We start from the raw sequence: 14,959 nt of genomic DNA on the forward strand, positions 1-14,959 counted from the left end.
CCCTTGCCAGTTTCACAGATAAATAGGTTACAACTAGTTACTTGGCTTGTCGACCCCATCCACGACATGTGGTCTGTATAGGTGGTTACTTAGACTTACATATCCCAATACACAGTCCTTACTGCTCCATGAGCTATGTCATATGAGATCCCACACTCACGACGACCTACCCCTCGCATGAGCAAGATATCCAAGTAATCATCAGAATAATCATATTAGGAACATTAGTCCTTAGACAGATTAGTTAGGTAAGTCAAGTTGTACCCTCATTGGTTTTAGTAGTTAATTATCTAGGTGTAGCATCCTACACGCGTGAGTATGAGTTCCCTTCTCATGCTCGACTTCTACCGTTGCCCAAGCAACTAAGCAATAAGCATTAAGCGTTCCCATTCCCATAGTTTAGATGAGAGGCTTCTACAGATTATTAAGCTACTCTAGGTGTAGTGTGAAAGAGATCATTATCCAAGACTACATGTAATGCATGACTCATAATGTAACCTGATAAGTATCCAAAGTAGGGTTCATAATAGTAGGGTGCCTGCCTGGTAGTGCTGCCGACCCTGATGACTCCAAGCCAGCAGTAACATGCACATGATCCACACGAAACAAGACATCTGGGCCTGAAAGGAGAGGTTCCAAGGATTGGAGACGATCGCATGATAGATAGGGAAACTAGGAGTTCTACTTGGGTCTTAGGAGAGACATCTACTGTGACCCTATTGCTATAGGATATAATCTAACCTTGGTGACCTTTTGAGTACACTAGCTAACCAACCCTCACATTCACTGTGATAGTCGGACACTCTGTCCTACTGACGGACGCTCCGTGTGCCGGGTGCCGAGGTGGGTTGCCTTAGGTTAACTCTGTTTAGTTCTAGCAGATGCTCCATGGAATTCACGGATGCTCCAATGGGTTTTGGGTGCTCTCATGTTACTGGGTTGCTCTGCGTACATGATTCATTGGATGTTATGACGTCTATGACGGGCGATCCAGTAGGAACTAAGTGCTCTCGGGTTCTCTGGCTATGAGTCTTTATAATTCAATGAACACTCCAATCGATAGTCGGACACTCCGCTGTGTGCCGCGAAAGGTATTTAGGCTGTTGGTAATTAAATCTCAGGTTCGACGGACACTACGTCCTACCGATGGACATTCCGTCAATCGGGCGACAGAACCTATGCTCTTGGGCCTTTGGGTGAAGGCTTGGGGATTCATGCCTAGATCTTTAGTGATGGCCTTCCTGCATGTGCAAGGCATCTCTAGTGTAGGTTAGGTGACTTGCTAGGCTTAGGATACTTAGGGTTATGGCTTCGGTTAGCTAGCACAACTAATGACTTACTACTCCAAGAGAAACCTCGATAAAGAAGAGAGATTGAGCTGCAACATACTTGATTTTCATCCTTGAAGTATCTCTTACCAAGCAATCCCCATGATCCATCCATGTAAGAGAAGAGACTTGGGTTAGGGTTTGGGGATTGACCTCAAGATGGTAGAAAGAGAGAGCTCTTGAGCTAACCATGCGATGAGAGATGGTTGAAGTCCATGATCTTGATCCTTAGCTGCTCTTGTTGTCCTCGATAAGCTGGATCCACCTTCTCTTCTTCATCCTCTCCACTTTCTCACTCTAGTTCTTGCTTTCTCCTTCTTGCCTTCCATTCTAGAGAGAGAGGAATGAGGGAAATAGGGAGAGTGGGAGAGTGAGTGGAGCTGAGGGTCAGTTGCTGGGATATGCCTCTACTTTGTGCTGACATGTGAGCCATGGCATAATAATGGGTGACAGCTCATTTCCAACTCTTTGTGCAGTCGTTGTAGTTTTATTGGATGATCCAGTAGTCATGGCGGACTATCCGATATGTTACTATCCTGATGATTCTAAATCCATAAACCTGATCTCTTCAATCTTAAGGGCATGTTGAAGCCTATAACTGCCTTAGTTATCCTTAACTATCACAATGTCTGGAGTTGGGTCCTTCGAGTGATATCTTTCTTTGTTGATCGTTCAGTTGACTCTGGTTGACCAATGGTCGACTTGACGCATTGCTGAGTAGTTGATGATTGAGATGATGCATTCCTTTAGTTATAAGGGTTAGGAGTTGCTATGGAGCTCGATGGGTGTTATCCGGGTGACCAAAAGGTGAAAGCTTATGGTGTAACGAAACTCGGGTCATTACAGAATGTGATCCTTCTCCATTAGCCTTGTGAGCGTGGGTGCATGTTCTACCCTGGGGGCTGGCCCATGGAGCTAAATGTTATGTGGTCTGATGCTATAGTCAAGGCATCTGGGTTAGGTCACCAATCCATTTTGATGCAAGAGGAAAAAGCGAGCAGAGGGCGTAGACTTTGATTTTCCCCATTCCACCAGCTTGGGCAGAGCGGCGCTCTGCTTCCTTTTGCTCCCCATCCACATGAGTGCCTGACTTTGCCCTAGAGCTGGTATAGGAGGCTTGGTCTAGGAGGCGTCTCGTTGTGGTTGAGAGGTTGGGAAATAGTTCGCCGTTCTATCCTGCCGTGGGTACGCGTGGAGAGGCTCAAAGCAGGTCTCTTGTTCGACGACAAATGGTGCCTGGGCTCTTTGTCACATAGTGTGTGATTGGCGTATTCACTTGTCATTCCTTTGTTCTTTCACTTACTTTCTGTTTGAATTGGAATGTGCTTCATCCCCTTAGATCTGTGCCCATGAATGCGTATTTTAACCTAGGGGCTAGCCCGCGGGGCTAAAATGTGCGTGATCCGATGGAGCGATAGAATGGCGAGGGATGATCACAGATCTGGCATGATACGAGAAGATAGCGAGAGAGTGACACGAGTCATCTTTCCTTTCACTCCCTTGGTCCTGAGCGAACAAGTTTCCCATTTCTTCGTAGGCTCATGCATGGGTGCCTGGCCTCGCCTAGGAGCTAGTCCGTTGGGTCGGCCAGGGTGACCCAACCGAGAGGGTGGGACATGGGTTATCGGCTCATCGTGGCATGGGGAGCGATCGAAAGATGCTCAGGAAAGTGTCGCTGGGATGGTGACAAGCAGTGATACGTCGTGGGACATGTTTATGCGCCCTTGTGTGCGGCCGTCATGAGTGAATTATGTCTGGCTGCTAGCGCGAGTTGGATCAGGTCACTCAAGAATCTAAGCATCTCTAAAATGTGGCACTTGAGCACACTGCTCCGTGGCTCGCCCCACGGGTTAGTTGCAGTTTTCTGGAGCTAAGGGCGAGCCTACATGTGTATGTGGACGTGTTTGGGCAGAGAGGTTAAGGTCAAAGTGGATGTGACTGACTGATGTACTGGATGTTGTCATGGGACATGTTGCCATTGCTCAGGTCGTGGCGGCCCTCGAGCGTCTGCTTGTGGTGGAGTTGCTGATCGAGGTGCTATGAGCCCCTGAGAGTTTGCCCACGATGGAGTCATTGTAGTCCCTGGGCCATGAGATGATGGGGATGCTCTTTACTGCTTTGAGCGATCGTAGCTAGCGTGGATTGGCCTCTAGTGCTGGTTTGGGCTGGTCCTTGCCGGCTTGACGCCCTCGAAGGGCTCGCAAGCTCTTGGGGATGACTTCTTCATGTTTGGCTTATTGTAGTTTCTGGCTGGGAGAGCTCATGCACTCCAGTGCTTCAGTCCTCCTAGCATGACGATGTTGTTGTTGCCGTGTCTCCGCCTCTAGGTGTAGTTTCCGCTCTCGATGTAGAGCTATCGTGACCTATTGTTGTCATCGCGGTGCGTGGTGTGCTCGGGGAGCCCGCCTCCTCGGGTGCATGCACATCCGAGCGACGGCCGATGGTTTACGGAGATGTGTTGGATGCTTTGTCCATCGACCAAGACTGGGTCCTGGTTCCTGGCTTGGCCCTTTATGGCATAGTGTCGGTTAGCCGCTCGATCACTAGCGCTACGCCACATGGCGGTGGGTGGTTTCGTCCCTCATGTGTGCCCTGGCTTGTTGCGTCTCGCTGGCGACTGAGACACCATCTAGGGTATGGCTCTACCGTGGAGTCCGATTTTCCCACGTGGTAAGTTTGGACCGGGTAGGACCCATGGGTTCGTGATTCACCATAAGGATGCGACAACCGTAGGCCATTCCTCGGGCGAGCTTGCTATGAGCCATAGGCCTCTGGCTTCCTAGGTGGAAGCCTCGGCCTTGGCTAGCGATGGGCGAGGGTATTAGGCCCCCTACGTAAGCAAACTCTGGGATTCAGCTCCCGAGAGTGGTTTTGAGAGTGTGTCCACCGTGGATCACGGGACCTAGACCTCCAAAGTGAAGGTCCAGGTCACAACTAAAGGCGGACATGGGCGCTGGCCCTTTGGTGTGGTTAACCGCGTGATTTCCTAAAAGGACGTAGCCGGTTGCGGCCATTCCCTAGGTGAGTTTGTTATGAGCCGTGGACCTTTAGTTTCCTAGACAAGAGACCTAGCCACGATCGGTGATGAGTGAGGGTACTAGCCCCTCTAGGTAGGTGAACTCTGGGATGTAGCCCCCGAGGGGAGTTCCAAGAGTGTGCCCACTGTGGGCTACGGGATACAGATCCTCAGAGCGGAGGTCTAGGATGCGGCTGAAGGTGGATGCGGGCGCTGGCCCTCCTATGCCGGTGAACTCATAGTTTTCATGGCAGATGTGGCCACCATGTGCCATTCCGCTAGTGAGTCCTCCAACGGTGTGAGGACCATCGCTTCCTGCTCAACAATGAGAGTGCGCGACTATCCCCTACCTGGCGTGCCCACTGTCGTTGCTTCGTAAACCAGACTAGTAAACTTATACGATTGCCACGCTACTCTAGGAAGACAATGGTAGCATCCAAAAGACACGAGGATTTACACTAGTTTAGACTAGAGCCCTACATCCAGTCTCAGAGATGATCAAGTGCGTGTACCTCACTTGAATGCTCTGAAGTTCTTACAATGGGGGATGCAAGAATGGTGGAAAAGGTAGAAGAACCTAAGCTAGGCAATGGGATGCCCAAAGGGAAGCTTCAGGAGCCCTACTATGATGGAGAATGAGTGAATGAGTAGGGGGCTCAGAATGTGTATCCGTCCTGAGATTGGAGCCCTAGCTGTCCTTATATAGAGTTCGGGGCCAGGGCACATACAAAGGAGGAGGTTCTCCCAACCGAAGGGTCATGAGACTAAGGGGGCCCTAGCTAACTTGGCTTGCAAGCTACGCTATCTTGTAGGGTACATCCAGGCATGTCTGTCATCATGGTCTTGTGGACACATCGTGGCATGGTGTTCCATGGTGCTTACTGCGCTGACCGTGGCAGCACTGTAGGCATGGTGGTGGTTCGCCAGCTGTCCTATGTGACATGATCTCCACCATGGTCTTCGTCATCATCTCTTGGTTTCCTAGGGCGCGGTACGAGAGTTGGTAGTCGCCCCCAGGTCATCGATCGCCTAGTCATCTTGAGGAGCTAAAGGCCACAATCTTGATCATTGGGGTTGTGGCTCTCGTCGGTCCAGGTGGCCTTTAAGTCAAGGCCCCCCATCGTGGATTCCATCCCGTAGTGGGTGAGATCATACATGCGTCTTGTCGGACCACATCTGGCCGGTGGTTATCATGCCTGTCGTCACCGCCCTAGGGCGGTGTTGTCTTATCCGATCTTCATGGCGCAGGGCTAGCATCTGACCAGACCGAGGTGACTATTGTCCCCTCAGTCCTTGTGGAGTTAGTGAGGTGTGCCTGCACTTGTCAAAATAGGCATACTTGGTGGGGCTCGACCTCTGCCCATCCCTTCTAGGGGTCGTAATGGGGTGAGGTCATGGCCGACCCTGGCCTTAGCGTCTGGCCTGGTTTGCTCGGCTCAGCTAGGCCTCGGCCGTTCGGGCCTTCGCCAGCTGGTGTATTGCAGGTCGCGCGGCCTGCTAACCAATCGGTACCTTGAGACACCACGGGGTTATGACCCCTACACCACCTAAAAATCAATTTTTAGAGACGAATGCTTAGAATGGGTTCCTAGCATCTTAAGATGCCTACCACATTATGAATAGGTGCAACTATTCATAGGTCAGCAGATCATTTGGTGTTCTAAGAAAAATTTGACCGTTGGAGAAATGACAAGTGAGCTTGCTTGGGGCTAATTATACCCTCTAACTAGTGTTTTCAATGTTGTTGGAGACCATAGATGTAACAACCCTAAAATCCCAGAGCCAAAAATCCCAACTTTTTAAAACTTCTTCCCAAAACCTTGCAAGGTGAGTTGACATACTAGGAAGCCAACCCTAGATGCACTAGGTAAACTTGAATTGGCATGATTGAGCATGTGCATTCATTACCAAATTATGATTTGCCACTTCTTGGTTCTTGTGTTTGGTTAATAACTAATTAATCTACATTATAAATTGAAGTAACTTGTGTGTGTTCTTGAGACCCTAGAGTGGCAAACCTCATAAGGTTAGCCTAGTGGACCCACCCTAGGAGTGTATACATGTATAGGTTTACTTGTATAGAAGTATAGACTTGGGGAGAAAGAAAAAATAATAGGAAAGTAATTAGAAAATGGAAAAGAGATAGAAGGGGAGAAGAAGCCCATAGCCGTAGCAGGCCTAGCCTAGCACCACGCTCCCCACTGCACACGTGACCATGGCCTAGGTTGCTATAGGATAGGATGGACCAAGGTCAGGTTGATTAGGCTTCTAGAGCAAAAGATAACTAAGTGTGGCTCTACTTTGACTTAATAGATAGTCTTTCGTTGAAGGATAGATAGTCCATGATCATTCCCGATGGCATATGTTTCTATATGTTCTCTAGTGGGTTCATCGGACAGTCCGATTAGTAATGTCGGATAGTTCAATGAAACTAGGTTGGCCGTGTCTAAGTGTATTAGTCTATAGTTGTCCTAGGGTTTTATTGGAACATTGTGAGGAGTTATTGGAGAGTCTGATACTCACTGTTAGACAGTCTGAAGAACTTTGACAGAACATGTGTTCATCTATGTTCTTGGTGTTCTTAGGGGCTATGGTTCACTATGTCTAAGGAGGGTCCTTGGGATGTGTTGAGGACTTCATGGTGTGCTTGTCTAAGGTGTTAGTGTTGTGAATCTAGTGTTGAAACTCATCTAAATCTTTATTCTTGAGGTGCTCTATTCTAGGGTTGGATTTCTAGACCAAGATTAAGAGAGAAGTGGCGAGGAAATCATCTCTTGAGGCATGGAAATCTGAGGTCACCAAGCTCATGCTCATCTTCTTAAACTTCTATGTCACCCATGAGGAGGATGTCTTCTTCAAGATTGGAAGGAACTTGGGAGGAGCATCTCCTTCATGCTTGAACATGTGAATTAGGGACTAAGATGGGATCAAGGAATTGATAGGGGGGCGATTACAATCTTATGCTTGGAATTTCTCTAGGGATAAAGGTATTGACCTTCATCTTCTTCTCCATTCAAGCATGGGCTTCCTTCAATACTTTATCCATTTTTCATCTTTCTCACTCTTGTTGTTGCTTAAAGATAGAGTGATGAGAGTGGTGAGATGAATGGGGGAGAGATGATGTTGGTGATTTGGGGTGAGTTATAAGCTGAGGGGTAGGGCCAAGAGGGATGAGAAGTGGACAACACAACATGAGAGCTGAGTGGTTGGCATATGATCGAGCATAGCACTATGTTAATCTTCTGGCGTTAGGAATGAGTCTGATGACGACAAGGTCACATAGGTTGAACTAGAGGGCAAACGAGCCATGACCTATCCCAGGAGAGGTCCTTCTGGGCTCAATGAAACCAGACTTAATGCTCAAGATTGGAGGGGGACAGTGGGATCTAGGATTAAGAATGTGGTTTTGCAAAGTTTTATTTGTAGCGACTTTCAGGTCGTCACAACACAATGCCATTATGTGAGCACCAGGATATTATATAATAAGAACTATGATTGTGGGCACAATGTTTGTAGCTAGCATTCAGTTTCGTGCCGTTGTAGATTATGCAAATACTCTTATTGGGCTAGTGGGTTGGAATAAAAAGTGGATGCACTTCTATTGTTTTATCCCTATATCTATAGCTGGCATTTTTAGTTCTTAATGAATTTTTTTAAAACTTCTTATTTGCCAGCGGGTTTCTAGGAAAAGTGATTGTACTTGTCATTATTTTTTCCTATAAATTTAACTGGCAGTCAATTCTTAGTGTTGCATATTATGACAAAGAACTACTGCAATTATGAAAAATTTCACATTGCACCAACGGTTTTATAGGAAAAGAGATTGTACATCTCATTATTCTTTCTATGTCACTGGTAGCTATTAGTTCAGTTCGTGGAACCATAGATTATGCAAAACATCATACTGCACCCGCTGTTTTGTAGGAAAAGTAAATGTACTTCTTATTATTATATTGTTTCTCTTAGTTTCTTGTTGGCATTTCAGTTCTCACCGCCACAGATTATGCAAAACATCATAATGCGGCCAGCTATTTTGTAAGAAAAGTAAATGTACTTCTTATTATTATATTGTTTCTCTTAATTTCTAGCTGGCATTTCAGTTCTTACCACCATAGATTATGCCGAACATCATATTGTGCACGCTATTTTATAGGAAAAGTAAATGTACTTCTTATTATTATATTGTTTCTCTTAGTTTCTTGTTGGCATTTCAGTTCTCACCGCCACAGATTATGCAAAATATCATAATGCGGCTAGCTATTTTGTAAGAAAAGTAAATGTACTTCTTATTATTATATTGTTTCTCTTAATTTCTAGCTGGCATTTCAGTTCTTACCACCATAGATTATGCCGAACATCATATTGTGCACGCTATTTTATAGGAAAAGTAAATGTATTTTTATTATTATATTGTTTCTCTTAATTTCTAGCTGGCATTTTAGTTCTTACCACCACAGATTATGCAAAACATCATACTGCGCCCGCTGTTTTGTAGGAAAAGTAAATGTGCTTCTTATTATTATATTGTTTCTCTTAATTTCTAGCTGGCATTTCAGTTCTTACCACCATAGATTATGCAAAACATCATACTGCGCCCGCTATTTTATAGGAAAAGTAAATGTACTTCCTATTATTATATTGTTTCTCTTAATTTCTAGCTGGTATTTTAGTTCTTACCACCACAAATTATGCAAAACATCATACTGCGCCCACTGTATTATAGGAAAAGTAAATGTACTTCTTATTATTATATTGTTTCTCTTAATTTCTAGCTATCATTTCAGTTCTTACCACCACAGATTATGCAAAACATCATACTGCGCCCACTGTTTTGTAGGAAAAATGCATGTACTTTTTATTATTATATTGTTTCTCTTATTTTCTAGCTGGCATTTCAGTTCTTACCACCACAAATCATGCAAAACGCCTATTTGTGCCAGCAATTTTACAGCAAAAACTCATGTACGTCTCACTATTCTTTTCCTATAAATACAACCATTCCATTCACTTACAGGCCCCAACATTACCACAAAGAACATAATAGACTACTGATTTTACAATGAAAAGGGAGACAGTCCCTTCATGGCTACAGATATTGCTTGCAACACAGTTCTTTACGACTTGTGCAAACCATCTTCTTGCTAGTCGCAACGAGTGTACCCTATTTTGCACCCAGTGTGAGGCTACACCAGCTGCTTTCTGCAACAATTGCCGTTCAAGCGATCATTCCACTCATCGTGTAATCCAGGTAAGAAATGTGTAGTCGTGTAGTCAATGGAAAGGTAAAACATTTCATATCATACATGTCATACAACTCAAAATTTTATGATTTAGATGTTTTTTCTCTTGTTGCTTCTTATGCCACCTCATAATTAAGAAATGTTATAAAACTTTACATAAAATGTGTTCTGAATTTGGGTGTATAAAAATAGATTTCATTCATAGGCCACGGGTCCTTTGACCAAGCACACGTATGATCTATGAAAAGAAGGAAGTATTTAAGTTTCAAATAATTCGATGTTTCAGATAAGGCGATCATCCTATCATGATGTTGTGAGGGTTTCAGAGATTGAGGACATCCTTGATATTAGCGATGTGCAAACTTATGTGATCAATAGTGCAAGGGTCGTATTCTTGAATGAGCGCCCACAACTGCGTGCTTCTGGTGTCCCCATTTGTAAGGCACCTTCGTCATCAACACATAGCTGTGAGACATGCAATCGTGCTCTACTTGATGCATTTTGCTTCTGCTCTCTTGGATGCAATGTAAGTTATCACAAACTATCTAAGGATGTTATTTTCTCAAAAGTACAAAAATAAGAAATAAGTTCCATAATTAATGGATTGCATATATCTAATAAAATCCTTACCTTTTACAGCTTAGAGGCTTAAATATGGAAATGAGTATGCCATCCATGGTTGAAAATAGCCCTCAATCCAATGGTAAGGATCATGTGACTAGGATTGACGATGTTGGTTCAAGTACTACAAGTGACAAAGACAGCTGCAATGACAAGAATAACGAAGAACCACCACCAAAAAGGGTTGCTCGCCACCGACGCAAGGGAATTCCCCAACGTGCGCCATTCTTCTAATGTGAAGCTCATGACAATATCCATTAAATGTTGGGGCAGATAAGATGAGAGAATATTTGCCATGGGTAGAATAAATGAATGAATGAATGACCCCAATGCTATGTAGGGTTGATTTCTTCAAATTGCGTGCCTTTTGAAAACATTTTACTAGACCATCTAATGGTTGTTTCTCTCAAAGCACGCAATTGTTATACTAGAAGCACATAGTGTAGTCATAGCCTTTATCTCTCTTATGTAGTTCTACCCCAAGGTTTACTTCAAATCACGAAGAACAAGTGACAAGATTATGTAGTGTCATGACCCGTCATTGCACTTGGTTGATCATTAGCATCATGTGCATAATCATAATCCAAAATCCATATTTGCAAAACTGGTCGAGTTATAGATGTAGATTCTGGCTCTAATGTGCATATGTGGACAATACATACGGACCTACAAGGCAATCCATTCATGGCGAGCTATGTCAGTTCAAGTTCACACGGATGGAAAGTCCATCCTATCACGTCAGGTTGTCTATCAGAACATGAAAATGCAAGATTTTGAGCTAGGCGTTAACCCTTCTTAACGGCCCCATGTGGCTAGCAAATGTAGCACATTCTATGTGACTTGGAACCTGAGATGCCTACATCCACTCACCCTCGCTCTAGCACTCTTAACCTTGTCATAACAATCATGAGCATCATGTTTCCGTATATGTACCTTGTACTCATATAGGAGTTGACGCACACAAGGAGGTGACTCTCAAGACCAACTTTGACTTTGTTCCCAATGACCAAGCCCATTGTCCAACCCCACTGACTATCAAGACAAGCCCCTAAGCATATATTGCTCTTTTATAATGGCATAACTTGATATGTGCTGGCTATTGTATCCTATGTATATACTATCACTAGAATCAAATGAGAACATAGTTGAGCTTTTACCTTGATGATTAACTTCCTATACCTTGCAAGATTGATCGTTTGCCTTCCTAGTATATGTTCAATGCTTGCTTTCTTAGATGTGATTGAAGTCGGTCTCATGATGGGTTTCTCATGGTTCATGCGCCATATAAGCAGGCCCCACACAAGTGCCGATGCGGCTACCGAAGTGGGGGTGGGCCCCCATGTGAGCACTGCTAGGAGAAGTGTGCCACTAGGGAGAAGTGTTTTTGTGAGAGAAAGAGAGAAGTGAGGGATGAGGAACCCTAAGTGTTGTCAATATATATGAGGAATGATTATGGGTAGGGCTTGGCTCGCCATGTTTTTTTGGGCCTCATATGAGGCCCATCACAGGAAATTCCTATTACTTTTAGAGTCAGATCTCTTTAGAGGCCCGTCTCTATTAATTGATTTTAGGAGATCTTATCTTTTGTTTTGGAATGGAGGCATTATCTTTTGGGTGTCTAATCGTTGTCTATTCAATTGTTTCTTTTAGAATCATTTTTTGGTAATGTAGAATTTGAGAATCTCATTTATGCTTCTAGAATATTCATTATTAACTATAGTAAATTTTACCGTTGTCTACAGGTGTATGATTTGGCAACTGGTGACGGTATTTCTATCTAGTAAATAAAAGGAAACCTTCCTTGTGGAATTCAAGTATCTCATACATAGGAAATAATAAAGTTCGAAACTAAAGTTTTCTCTATTGCTACAGACACTAAATAAACCTGGACAGAGATGGTGAAGGAGCGAGCAGGAACAGGGGCGGATTTGGGTCTAGCGCCATGACCCCTAAACCAAACAAAATCCAAATATCACTCTAATAATTTTGGCCCAAATTCTATCTTGCCCCAGGCGTGGCCCAGATGCATTATTCTCGGAGCCCAACAAACTTCAGCGTGCCAGAGAGAATGAAGCACGCGAGCAGCGGAGTAGCAAAGGGTGGTGGATGGCGGTGGCTGGCCATGGCCATGGTCCATCGCCGGAGGAGAGAACAAAAGATCAGCATGCAGCTTGCTGCCGCCTTTTGCAGGCTTGCAACAGATATAAATATGCCCAATCCCCTCCTTGCTCTATTTCAATCCTGAACTCCCAAATTTTAGGAGAAGATAATGGACTCTATTTGAGCTACAGTCTCATTCACCACCCCTGAATCAGCCACTGAATTTAAAAAGAATAACTCAAACTTTAATAACAGACAACATACACACCTCAACTTTTGAAACTAGACAAGATATTCTTCTTAACTATTTCAAAGTGATTTCTTTCATGGTTTTGCTGACGTGACAGTGGGACCACCTGTCATTTGGTCTCTCTATCTCCTATATAAGAAGGAATAACTTCTTCATACGAAGTCATATGAATACAAACTTTATATTAAAGTTGTAGAGCTCACATGGTCTACAACTTAGTAGTGGATAACTTTTTTAAATAATATATTTTAAAGGCTCAAATATTCATTTAAGTTACAATATTTTATAATTTACTTTTTTATTTATTTTTTCCGAAACGACCCCCGGTACGTTGATGACATAGTTTACACCAAAGTTGTAATTCGTAGTAAGATATATAACTTTATAGTTGACAATTTTTCTATTTGATATCGTGTAGATGTCTAAATATTTATTTTAAGTTCTCTAACATTCACGGGATGTTGACCTCGGATTTTGAATTTTTTCTGAAATTCAGCTACTAGATCAGTTTGTGCCGCTTTGTTGGCTCAACTTTTGCCACGAGCAATTGTCTGTGTCATGCTCAGAGCAACAGCAAGCTCTGCCGTGAACCGTCCATTTCACGATCATTTCTGACCGTTCCTTTCGACGAACGCGAGCCGACGACAAGAGCAGACGAACCTGTTTCAATTCTTTTCAATCCATGTCCTCATTTTGAGCAGCCTCGCAAACCTTATCTCTCTCTTCGTCGCCTGCCACCACGACGAAACGTTGGCATGTGAGCGCCACGTATACGCCTCCGCCGTACCCATGCAGCCTCCCGTCACGCCGCCGGTAGCCACCGGAGCAGCCACGCCGGCTCCGCCACGAGCCATCTACTCCCAGCCGTCATCATCACCATTAGCAATCGCATCGACAAAGACAGGCAGGCGGCAGCTGCTGGTGTCGTCAGCACTTCTCCTCGCGGCCAGCAGCAGTGCCAGTACCGCCGCCGGCGCGCAGGCTGCAGGAGAGGAAGGAGATTTGGCAGGGTACAGTGGGCCGCCGCCGGTGGTGACGGAGACGGAGCGCGCGGCCAGCGCGGCCGTGTCGCGGCGCGTCCGGGAGGCCGTGGGGCTGCTGGAGCTCGGGCGGGAGTTGCAGGCACGCGGGGAGTTCCCGGAGGCGCTGGCGTCGTTCACGCGCGTGGTGCGGGAGTACGCGGACCTGGCGCTGTCGGAGTACGCGCGGGTGGGGCGGGCACTGGTGCTGTACGAGATCGGCGACCGCGACGAGTCCATCGCCGAGATGGAGGACGTCTCCATCGCCCTAAAGGGATACCCAGGTGGGTCGTCGTCTATTTGTCATCAGGTCGAAGTGATGGATTACTGATGATGATGGTGAGGTTTATTTGCAGAGATCCACGCGGCCCTGGCGGCGGCGCTGTACGCGGACAAGCACGCGGCGCTGCTGGCGGAGAACCAGTTCGCCATCGCGACGCTGCTGGACCCGCACTACACGGACCTCGCCTACGTCCGGGACACCAAGCACTGGCCGCCCAGCCTCGTTGCATCACTCCACGACTTCATCACACTCTCCTAGTAGCTAGGCAGCAGCTAGCTCACGGATCACGCACACAAAGTTTCTACTATTAGTTGTATATACTTATATTGTATATATAGCTTTTAACCACGTATATGGTTCTCATCAATATCTGTGACGAAAAATTAGAGCTCCTAGCAAGAACTTTCGGGTGTTCAAAGGGCTTCACCTATTTGGGCTTGCCTCTTGGAATTGGAATCACAAAGCCAAGAGTTCAGAATTTTTTACCCTTGGTAAAACAGAGATAAGGGTGGTGAGTGTTTTCTCATTTCTATCACAGGATGAGAGAATGGGGATCACAAATGAAGTTTTTTTCGTCTTTGCCAACCTTTTATTACATGAGCACCTTAAGTCCTTAACCCTTCCAAAAACTATCATCAAGCAAATAGATAAATATAGAAAACACTGCCTTTAGAGGGGTCAGATATCAGTGCAAAGAATCCACCAAAGGCTGCCACCATATGGTCTGCATGTCAAAGGAGGAAGGAGGTCTAGGACTCATTGGACTAGAAAAGCACAATGAAGCTCTGATGTTAAAGAATCTCTACAAATTCTTCAATAATCTAGATATTCCTTAGGTTCAACTAAGGCACAAAAGAGTATGAACACAAACAGGAGCATGTAATGCAACCCTATATTAAAGTAAAGTGTACAAGATGCAAGAGAAGGGTATTGTCGGGTTCATAAACCCGGGGTCCCTCGGGGACCGGCTTCTGCGCCAAGGCTCGGCCCAAGAGTCTAAAAACAACAGGGTAAAGGGGCGGTCCAGCAACCGACCGGAAGGCCAGGCCCAAGAAGAGCAATGCCCGTTCGTCACCTACTTCGGCCCACCTATCCAACCGGA

At 45.2% G+C, this 14,959-nt stretch overlaps 2 protein-coding genes across 2 annotated transcripts; both read left to right on the forward strand.

Annotated features, from left to right (window-relative positions):
• Positions 1-9,403: 9,403 nt before the first annotated feature.
• On the forward strand, positions 9,404-10,439 carry LOC136506552 (protein RGF1 INDUCIBLE TRANSCRIPTION FACTOR 1-like). The gene is made up of 3 exons (XM_066501468.1): positions 9,404-9,592; positions 9,871-10,110; positions 10,224-10,439. The coding sequence occupies exons 1-3, from the start codon at positions 9,404-9,406 to the stop codon at positions 10,437-10,439; spliced, it is 645 nt and encodes a 214-aa protein (XP_066357565.1).
• Positions 10,440-13,235: 2,796 nt separating this feature from the next.
• On the forward strand, positions 13,236-14,428 carry LOC136509190 (uncharacterized). The gene is made up of 2 exons (XM_066504017.1): positions 13,236-13,858; positions 13,931-14,428. Exons 1-2 carry the CDS (start codon positions 13,345-13,347, stop codon positions 14,113-14,115), a joined length of 699 nt encoding a protein of 232 aa, XP_066360114.1. The 5' UTR covers positions 13,236-13,344; the 3' UTR covers positions 14,116-14,428.
• The last annotated feature ends 531 nt before the right edge of the window (positions 14,429-14,959 follow it).

The sequence above is a fragment of the Miscanthus floridulus genome, chromosome 15, assembly GCF_019320115.1.
Source record: "Miscanthus floridulus cultivar M001 chromosome 15, ASM1932011v1, whole genome shotgun sequence".
Taxonomy (NCBI): Eukaryota; Viridiplantae; Streptophyta; class Magnoliopsida; order Poales; family Poaceae; genus Miscanthus; species Miscanthus floridulus.